The 11224-nt window shown below is 29.4% G+C and overlaps 1 protein-coding gene across 1 annotated transcript; it reads right to left on the bottom strand.

Moving 5' to 3' along the window:
- Window positions 1-4093: 4093 nt before the first annotated feature.
- Window positions 4094-10491, bottom strand: LOC102590280 (BEL1-like homeodomain protein 3). Its single transcript, XM_006362785.2, has 6 exons — window positions 10329-10491; window positions 9080-10151; window positions 7406-7779; window positions 6917-6977; window positions 5796-6066; window positions 4094-4916 (listed from the first exon to the last, which is right to left on the bottom strand). The coding sequence occupies exons 2-6, from the start codon at window positions 10022-10024 to the stop codon at window positions 4447-4449; spliced, it is 2121 nt and encodes a 706-aa protein (XP_006362847.1). The 5' UTR covers window positions 10025-10151; window positions 10329-10491; the 3' UTR covers window positions 4094-4446.
- Between the last annotated feature and the right edge of the window lie 733 nt (window positions 10492-11224).

Here is an 11224-nt window from a genome sequence, read left to right as displayed (position 1 = left end):
TTTGCTTTACATGTATAAATCGTTTCATCATGTGAATAATATAAATTTAAATTAGAAGTTTGGTATATATGAATGAAAATCAAAAAGTAATTAATTTCGGCTTGACCCACCGTTACTTTGTTTTTATTCGAATATATGTTTTTCTACTTGTTTATTTTTTTCTTCATTAAAGATGGAACATGTTTTTCACCATTTTGTGACGTTACTAGTCTATTTTGTAAATATAAAATAAACGACATTGAAAATTATCTCTTATCTTTACAAAATAGAAATAAAATTTGGAAAAAAAAAATTTAATTACAATTCAGTTTTAAAATATAATATCTGATTAAGTGACGTTTTGTTAAAAAAATTTGAAAATTTAGTTGACCTATCACTAATTAATATAAATGAGTTTTGTTAAAACGCTTAATCACTCACCTCCATTATTTCTTCTTTCCTTTTATATATCCTTATTTATCGTGACGATATCAAAAATTTCATTAAGGGTGTTTAAGATTTAATATATATGTATGAAAATAATTTTTGACTTCTATATATTTAACCTTTATATAAATAATATAATTTTTTAATAAAAGGTGTTTGAAGTACTTATCTTATCTGCAAATCAAATATAAATTTAGTCTTTTAAGTTATCTAGACAATTTCAGTCAAACAAATCAAGCTTCCATTTTTTACTTAAAATGTTTGATTTTCAATGTCCTATTTATTGATCTTTTATTATTTTTATTTTTTTATATGAACTAGTCAAGATGAAAAACAGATCATATATTCTGTTTGGTGCATTCCATCATATATTACAACTAGCATTTATTGAAAATCAACTTAAAACATACCTATAAATTATAATTGTTGAAAAAATGAACCAATCAAAAATTGTTATACTTATATATTATATATAACATAAAATTTTAAAAAAAATCATTTGATACTTGGTTTGAGATCCAATTAATTTAAATTTGTACTAAAAAGTCTTACGTGAAAGTAAAATACTATCTACTATGTACAACGCTATTTGTAGGGTACCCGTTCGACTGCTTTAATGTAGGGTTCATCGATTAATCTGAAATCGTATAAAAAAAATTCGTTTGGAGGGCAAAGCGCTATATATCAAACACAAATCTATTTTCAGCCATTCAGGAATTTACTTTAGGAACCAACTAATCTCCAATCTCGCTAAAAAGATTTAATTTAAAGGATAAAACACTCTCTAAGAAAGTTAACTTCGATCCATTTTTAAAAGTACTTACTTTGACATCTAATTATTTCAGATTCACAATAAGAAATTCATAATATTATAAACTCAGTTTTTATAATTTTTAATTACAAAGTGAGATCATCTTAAAATTATTTTTGTATGACACAAACGTGGGGAATTGAACAGATTTATGGATATAAAATAATTTAGCTTAATAATATTTATCTAAAAACAAACATGTAAACTGGTTATTTTTAAAATAATTAATATTGGCAAAATGTCCCTACAAAGAATATTTTAAATTTTCAAAATTAAAAAGTATGATTGTCCATATGTGAAATAAAAGATTTGTTAATCATGGTAGATTTGTATAGTGCACCTTTTTTTTTTGTCCCAATATTTATACTTTTGGTGTTTGAATTGTGGAAAATATTTCAATCAGTATGATTTTTCAACAGTGAATTTTGAAAGTACAAATTCCAACTATCTGTCATGCATCAAAGCAAAGAACACATGTTTGGAAAAAAAAATCCACTTTTATGTCCTAATTAAATCTAGAACGTATAAATTTAAAATCCTGAATTTATAATTATCGTAATATATTATTTGGATTAAACATAAAGGTGTTTGTTTAGTATAATTTTTTAATCCTTGCAATAGATTGTTCGAACTTAACACAGTAGGGCAGCCGGCAGAGTTATTAATTATAAGGGGAAAAAAGTAGGATATAAATGATTTAAAACAAAAATGACATAATCACATCAAATTAATCCTTACATAAAATTACATAACAACTATTTGAACAAATACGATATTACAAAATTAACTAACAGTCAAAATAATTTAAAGAAATGACACAATACAATAGGTAGCAATCGTTAAAATAAGTTGCTATTACCCATCAAGCCACACTCTTAAATACTTCGGTATGTCTAATTATAATTATTGAGGATACATTTTTCCACAATAAAAATTAATTCAAAGAGAGTAAAATACTCATAAAGATAAGAGATAATTTATTTTTTTTTATATATATATATTCTACTTTTTCTAGACTCTCCATATAATACTATGCTAAATTTATTGTCGTTGTTATAAAGTAAAATACACTCTCAGACACACAAACATTTAGGATATTAACACCAAACGGATTAAAATTTTGCATATAATATTTGAATATAATCCAGAAGAACAGGAAAAAATTGCTCGAACGATAAACATCTATTCTTTCATTTTAAATTCCAGTCTTCACCGTCCAAATAAGACTTCTAGCACCAATCATGACCGTTAACATACCTTTTTTTAAAATAATAAAATAAGATAAACCAACTTTTCTTTAAAAAAAAAATTGGACTATAGTTTAGGTTTTTTTTTTTTTTTTAGGTTAGATCAATTTAATACTTGGAGACTAAACTACGACATGTTGGTATATAATATATGGTTGATGGAGTATAGTCCCAATCACTTGAAAAATAGTGTATAGAAACTATCTAGAAGGATTTTAAAGTTGATCTAAATAGTTTAAACTATCATTATTTGCCATGATTTGACTAAGCATATAAGTTGATTAAAATAATTTATAAGCAACTTTGATATATTTGTATAAAATTAAGCTAATAATTGACATGGTTTAAGCCAAGCTCGATGATTATTAAGGGTCGTAATTAAGACTAGTTAGTAAAAATTTATTCACACTCAAATTTTGCACTAAATAAGTATAGGAAAACTTACATAAATCTCATTAGTTCAGGAGTCAATTACTTAGATATTCTTTAGTTCACAATATTATGCATCTTACTAGATTTTGGTGCCTCCAGATACGTTCAGATACATGCATCTCAACAACATGGAGTCAAAATTAGGTGTAATTTGTTCTGAATACATTGTACAATCAGATTCCATATATCTGAAATACATAACAAATCTCGCTCGCCGCCCTCACATCTCTCCCATCTCGCTCGCCATTCTCCCATGTATCTGGTATCTCAGATACATGCGAATCACATGTATCTAAGTGTATTTTCTTTAATATATGATAGAAAACTCTTAATCCGTGGTAAGATACATAATATTTTAAAAGTACAGGTAATAACAATATATATGATAGTGAAGTATGTCTAATTATATAATTTTTCCAATATGCATTAATTAACATGTGTTTGCACATCTATTTTAACACTTAATCATGATTATTAAGCTTTGAATATGAGCATATGGAAGCCAGAAACAAATTAATCCAAATTTGACATAACATATATTCATCCCAGTCCAACAGGGATGATGATAAGTTATGTTGTTCAGACTCCTAGAAAATGTCACTGCACCCATGTTCATGAATCCTGAAAAAATGCATTATTTTTAAAGAATCCGACACATATTTAGCGATAATTTGTCTCAATTTTTTTGTTACTGAACAAGAAGGAAGATGTTCCCTTCATAACAAAACAACCCTTATTTATTGTTCTTACAACTAATAACAGTTGCATCCGAGGCAGCTTGTACACATCTCGACTAATTGTCATTTCTGCACATATTTTGCATCCGTTATACGCATCACGTAACTCTGTCTAGTAAGGCTTGGACTGATGGAAAAAATTAATCATCTACGGAGTAATATTTTTGCATCCGCTAAAAAAAAATGCTAAACTCAACAAGACCATTGTGATCAAATATAAACTCAAGTAAAATGGGTAAGTAGGTGTAATTCCATAGCTTAAAAAAAAAAAAATCAAACAAGAGAAATGTAAAATAACAACTTCATCAAACCCCATTTTACATGACTAAAAAATAAAGCAACCCCAACAACAACATAACTACTGTAATCACACAAGTCGAGTCTGTAGAGGATAGTGTATATGCAATTTTTGGGACAATTCTTTCGAACTTGTTGGGAGATAATCAGAGAAGATATATGCAATCACCTGGTTTACATATATGCAAATTGAAACTAATTAAAAGAAGCACAAAATTTACAACATACTATAGTTTGCATATATAGATTATTTTTTCTTCTTCTTTGGTTGCATGCAACAACTTTAAATAACCCAAGCTAGCTAGTTATCTCAATACAAAAACAACAACAAAAATTGTATCTCCATTTAAGAAACTAGAAGTATAACCTATATATACTAACTAAACTTTCTACCTATACATATATATATGATCACTAGATCTCAACTCCCCTTCTTTTATTCAAGGCCTTTCATGATGTAATTTCAAGTTGATTTACCTGGAAATTATATATATCATCAAGAAACAAAATCTTGTAATAGTTGAGTGGCGTATCGCTTTCCACTCTGAAAATCAATGTTTTCATAGCTAATATTTGGATGATGTGTAGGTTGATTGTAATGATTTTCCAATCCAATGTAATTGTGTTGGTTTTCAGAATTTGGTGGAAGCCCTAGAGTAAGAGAAACATGACCATTTCCTTGATGAAAAGTTGTTGCCAATTGTTCATGATTTTGATTGTTGAACCTTGTTCCAAATTGATCATCCATTGTGTAATTTGGAGTCATTAGAGAATAGCATTCTCTTGTTTGTGTGTTGTTGAACTTTTCACTTTTGATTGTCTCATCTTGGACAACTTTATTCATGATTTCTCTTTCCATTGAGAGAATAGTACTAGTTGAACAATTTTGCATCTCATTTCTTGCCTTTTTGTTGTTCCTTTGATCATCAATGTTCTCCATGTTTAATGACCTAATGAAGGAGAAACCTGTTTAGACAAATTAAACATGTTAATTAGTTAAACAATATAGAGTCACACTTTGATAAGTAACACTTGTTACAATAAATAAAAATGTACTCTAGCTAGTTTTATTGTCTTTTGATCTAACCTAGGTGTTTAGAGTGTGAGACCATCTAATTATCCTAGATTGTTTATTAATTGAGGTATAGTAGTTATATAGATGTTAGTCAAGAGTGTAGTCTCACATTCACATAAGGTTCGAAAAAAGGTTGCATTTCAAGAAGTGTGATGTCGACAGTCTATCCTGATGAGAGCCTAGCCAACTCCACAACTCGAAGTTGTGACTTATATATATAGGTCACGTGGAGATGACTTTACTGTTACTTCAAGACTCAACTTCAAGAGTGTCTACATGGTCCATGAAAGGATCATACCCCAAGGGGACAACCTACCTTGATGCAAATTAGTGACGCCTTCTACGACTTGAACCTATTATATGTTTGATATGTGTAACCATCTAATCATCCTAGATTATTTATCAATTGAGGTACTACGTAGATATATAGATGTGTGAGTCAAGTGTGTTCTTTTCTAAGAGTTATTAGGCAGTTTGGTGCGTGAAGTATTTCACATTCATGTAGGGTACAATAAAAGGTTGTATCTCAAGGTGTGTGTTGTAGACAGTCTACCCCGACATGAGCATCAACAACGCAACCAATTCCACAACTCGAACCTGTAACTTATATAGGTCAGTGGAAACAACTCTACCGTTACTCCATGAAAAGACCATACCCCAAGGGGACAACCTACCTTTATGCAAATTAGTGATGCCTTCCACGACTCAAAACCTATTATAGGTCAAACAACGACAACTTTTAAAATGACTTTCTTTATATTCCAACTAACCTGCAACCGTCTGAGCCGGAATCGAACCGCCGCCACCCGTCGGAGATGTTGAAATGGTGGAAGTAGAAATATCATTTGGAGAAGCATTATGAATAATATTGCTACTAATTGGTAATTTCTCTTGTGGAACACTTGATTTTGAACCAACAATTTCATTGTTATTAGGCTCAATATTTTGTTCTTGATTGTTTTTCTTCACTTCTTCCATGTACATTTCTTCTACCATTGGCTTCCATAGTCTAACTCTAGCATTTATAAACCAATTTGATACCTGCATTTTCAAAAGTATTTTAAGAAAGAACAGACGATCGACTTTTAAAACTTGTAGTCTAAAATAAGTACTCTTAAGTACATATTTGTGTGACTTGCTGTCAAATCTTTCTATAACATCATTGTTTATTCTAGATATTTTTTGTCTGATATAGTGAAATATTATTCGTAGAGAACATATACTACATGACTTTAACATAACATGAAACACTACATTAAAAATTATATTTATAACATTAATTAATTAATAGCAATAGCAAAATTGCCACTACATATGTGTTTTTAGTGGTAATTAATACTTTTTGTAAATGTATCTACAGTCTATAGCGATAATGGATCCAATGAAATTAACTAATGCCGGTAAAAGCTTTAGTATTCTTTATTAATATGTATATTGCCGCTAAAAGTTATCTTTGTTGTAGTGAAAGTTGGTTTAAAAAAGAACTTAGTTTGTTATAACAAGATGTTGTTACTGTTATATAGAGAGGTACTATGATTGTTGAGAATTTTAAAGTTATATTGTTCCTAAATTGAAAATATAATGTCTTTTTTACGGCATATTCAAAAAATTGGTTGTTATAATAAGATGTTGTTACAGTTATATAGAGAGGTACTATGATTGTTGAGAATTTTAAAGTTATATTGTTCCTAAATTGAAAATATAATGTCTTTTTTACGGCATATTCAAAAAATTGGTTGTTATAATAAGATGTTGTTACAGTTATATAGAGAGGTACTATGATTGTTGAGAATTTTAAAATTTTATTGTTTCTAAATTAGAAATAAAACGTCTTTTTTAGATATGTTAAAAAATGCGTCATATAAATTGAGATGATGAATTTTTCAAGAACCTGGCTCCTTGTTAGCCCTGTTTGCTTAGCAAGCATGATTTTATCTGAATCTTTGGGATACCTGCAAGACAAGAAATATATAATTTATTTATTGAAATTTAAAAGAAATGGTATGAGTGATTTAATTTAATTTCTTTATAAAGGTTTCTACATGGTGTATAAAATTGTTTTTAAAAAAAAAATAGAGATTGAAGTTCATTTCTTATAGGTAATATAAGGTGTTAATTAAATCTATCTCATTCAAAAGTTTAAACTGTTATTTTAAAAAAAAAAATTGTATTTACTTAATTAGTCTTGTATTTGCCACTTCAAATGCTAGATTGCGAGTCTGATTCTTTCTCATATACTCTAGAACAATTGGTTATTTTTCCTAATAAGGAGAACAAGCGGTGAAACATGTAGGATGTTGTGATTGCTTTGTTTAAAATCTTAAACTATTAAAAGACATGCATATTAATTTACTTAATTATGTCTTCAACAAATACTTACGGATGAAGAAAATGCTCGAAAAGCCAAGCGCGGAGAACCGAAACCGCTCTTTCGGGCAAACCTCTTTGTGGCCTCCATGCATTGGTTTGCATCATCCCTAATTGTTGTAGTGCACGTTGTTGGCGTAAATGATGATCCACAAATTTCAACTTTGATCCTTCAATTTTGCCTCCAATGTTCTCTTCTTCCCCTAAAGTTTTACTTGTGTCCTTTATTTGCCCAAAAATTGCATCTTTTAAACATCTAAATTGCTTTGAAATTGTGTGCAAAGCAAGTTGTGTGTATGATTTTGATGATCCAATTCCTGTTGTTTGCTCAAATGATGTTGCAATCATTTGCATTTGGTGATGGTATTGTCTATACCTTTGATCCACCTATAAAAAATTCAAAAAAAAATACAAACAATAAAATAAAAATAAGTAGATTGATATTGATCATATCACGACGATATCTGATTGAAGTTGAAAAAAAATATGATTATATGAAGTTGAAGTTGAAATTGTTTGAAGTTCTTAGAGTGGAAAAAAATACTCTTTAAATCAATTTTTCAAACTTCAGATTCTTTATTTCAAGTTCAAGTCGAAATAACTAATGAAATTATAAAATAAAACTTGATTTGCAAAATAATATTTCATTATTTCCCAATTGATCAATTGTGTCCAAATGATCATCAAGTAATATTATTCGAGTCCTGAATATGAAGTCACTTTTACTAAGAAGCATTTTAATCTCCTAAAGTGAGATAACTTTTCGACGCATATTTATATTAGTTAAGCTTCAAAACAGATATCAAATATCAATAGGAATACCAAAAATATAAATTATTCCAAAGGTTTATTTTTATGTGATTATCTCAAAAGAAAGGTAAGAATATTTCCAAATTTGAAAGGTTCTAATAAAGTGATTGAATAAGACCACGTGCCTTTGATTTTTTGTCAACTCAACAAGACATATTAGGTGTATTATCTTTAACTTTAGTTGGACCCCCAATAGAAAAAAGCTTAGAACCACATATATTGTCTAGCTTATAGTTTCATGATGAACAAAATTGTACCTTTGAAATAAATCAATAATTATTGCTAGTATATGAATCAATAGCAACTTGACCCCTCCCCCTTCCCAAGAAGGAAAAAAAAGCAACTAAATAAATAAATAAAACAATGAAATTAACATTAAGATATACAAATTTGTACACTTTTTGGATCATTTAATAGGAGTTGATTTTTCAGATTGTCATAACTAATCAGTAGTTTATTATCTCATAATTAAAATTACTCTTTTTATTGAAAAAAGATTGAAATCAAGAAGAAGATAAGATAATAACTATTAATTGGGTAGTCAATCCTATTTAATTGGTTTCGCTATTGAAAAGAAAGTAAAATTTCAATGGATGTTTTGTTGTAAATTCGATTGAACAATTTTTAGATTATTTAATTAATTTCACTACTAAAAAACGTGAAATTCTAATAGATGTTTGATTGAAAATTGAGAATTTCTTACTGACCAAACATCCGTTAGAATTTGTGTTTTATATATAGTAGTGAAATTTGCCTAAATGATCAAACTCCAAATCAAGAAACTTGGTATTGATTAATTAATTAATATATGAATAATTTGATTAATATATATATATGATTAATTAATTAATATATGAATAATTAGAAGTATATATACCTCATCAAGCATGCTAACAAGCTTGGCTTTCTTCATTTGAAGTTCTTGTCTTTGAGCTGTAGTAAGTTCAACAACAATATTTTTTTGGCTGCTACTTTCAACATCATCACTAGCCAAAGAGATTAATTCATTGTCCAATTTGTGTTTCTCCTTTGCACCACCCTCTGATAATTTGATGTTTTTTCCAACATTAACAACTTCATCAAGAAGATCTTGTGCAACTTTTAGGTACTTAGAACCCATTATCATCCCATTAGAAATCGAAAAAGACGATGATGCCCCTAATCCTCGAGTATGATTGGTATTTGTTCCTGGTGATGGTAATGGTGATGGTGATAGTATTCCAACTTGATGATTTGTTGTTGAAATATCGCGGTGGTCTAGTGGAAGACTAGACCTGAAATTCATTTGTTGTTGTGGAGAAAGGCTTAGAGAAAGACCTTGATGGTGCGCCTGTGTTGGTGACACCAACCCCGGTCTTTGGAACCCTAATTGGGAAGCAAAGTCCGTGGTGGTGCCTCCCCCACTACCTGAGTTGGGAGAAACCACCGTGGAAGACGGTATATGTGATTGACTTCCATTTCCTTCTCCTCCTCCTCCACCACCTCTAGGGGTATTTTGGTCACCAGAAGTCCACAAACGTGATAAAAGGCCATGATGAGAGGTCGGAATTTCCGGAATGGAAGGGCGGTTAGGATCTTGAAAACCAGCTGGCAGGGGCACTCCAACCAAGTGCCCCTGCGCATGTGCTTGCAAAGGGAGGGACACGTGGGGAAAATTCCCCGCCGCCACAGAATTCAAGAAAAACATGTTGGCTGATTGTTGTTGGTGTTGTTGATGATGATGATGTGTGTCAGTATAGCCTATATAATTAGGGTTCATCAAATAAAGTGTCTGCAGACCATCAGCTTGGATTTCTGAGCCTCCTTGATAGTACATAGCCATAAATTTCACAACCAATCAAGAAAATTACACTCCTTTTCTTCTTTTTTTTGGAGTTCAAGTTTTTAAATATTTTTTAAGAAAATCTTGTTAAAGAAAGTGACTTCTAACACTTGGCTGATGATGGAACCTGAAATTAGAAAGTAAGATAGAAAAAAATTATAATAAATCCATGCAATACCCTAAAGATAGAAAACATTTTTAACAAAGAAAATTCAAATAATATATGATGAGTTATATACAATTAATTAATCACTCAACTATGAAAATCTTGATTTTGATATATATGGAGAAAAGTTGTACTCACATGAGTGACATATATGAAGGCTATATCAAATATCTTCAACCATGTACTAAACTGAAATATTTTTTTAAAAATAAAAACAAGGAAGAAAGAAAGTTTTCTTATTATAATTGGGAGAAAGAGAAAGTGAGAGATTTTCTTAAAACTCCACAACACATAAAGGGGAATATGAATAAAGAAGACATGTTTATTTAGTGTAAGTCTCCCAACATATCCCCCTTACCCTCACCCCCACCCCACCCCTCAAAAACACAGTAAAAAAAAAATCAGTAAGAATCGTCAGTATAAATATTTTTACATTATCAGGAAGGTTATTTAAAAATATATTTATAGATAAACTTTTTTAAATGTGAGGTTTGTAATTTTACAAATAAAACATTTCATAGATAAAGATGACCTGATGATTGAATTCTTTTAGTAATCATGAATTTAATTTATATATAATGTAAATAATTTTTTATACTATATCAAGTTACCTAAATGATGTTACATGTTTTAACCCTTCATAAAAATGTAAACTTTCAATTTTAAAAATAGGGATAAGGGCCTGAAAAATATCTCAACTTTGATCGAATTTGTTGTTGCGATACTAAACTTTCATGAGGACCTATTAGCTCCCTAGACTATTTAATACCGTATTTTAAACATATATATTTGTCCACGTGGACATAAAAAATAATGCAAAATTATAAATAGTAATGTGTCCACGTTGGCACATATAATCATATATACCTTTAAAATACAATATTAAATAGTTCAGGGGGATAAAAATACGGTATTAAATAGTCGAAGGAGGTAATAGATCCTCATGAAAGTTTAGTATCGCAACAGTAAATCCGATCAAAGTTGGGATATTTCTCATACCTTTATCCTTTTAAAAATAAGACATTTTACTTGTT

Source organism: Solanum tuberosum, unplaced genomic scaffold (assembly GCF_000226075.1).
Source record: "Solanum tuberosum cultivar DM 1-3 516 R44 unplaced genomic scaffold, SolTub_3.0 scf00392, whole genome shotgun sequence".
NCBI lineage: Eukaryota > Viridiplantae > Streptophyta > Magnoliopsida > Solanales > Solanaceae > Solanum > Solanum tuberosum.
Note: the sequence above shows the minus strand (reverse complement) of the source record. Positions and strands in the feature narration are given on the sequence as shown.

Coding starts and splice junctions, on each gene's coding strand:
- LOC102590280 (XM_006362785.2), bottom strand. CDS start 10,024: ATGGCTATGTACTATCAAGGAGGCTCAGAAATCCAAGCTGATGGTCTG. Junction 6,978..7,405: donor TTCGAGCATTTTCTTCATCC/GTAAGTATTTGT, acceptor CTTGTCTTGCAG/GTATCCCAAAGATTCAGATA. Junction 6,067..6,916: donor CAGGGCTAACAAGGAGCCAG/GTTCTTGAAAAA, acceptor TTGAAAATGCAG/GTATCAAATTGGTTTATAAA.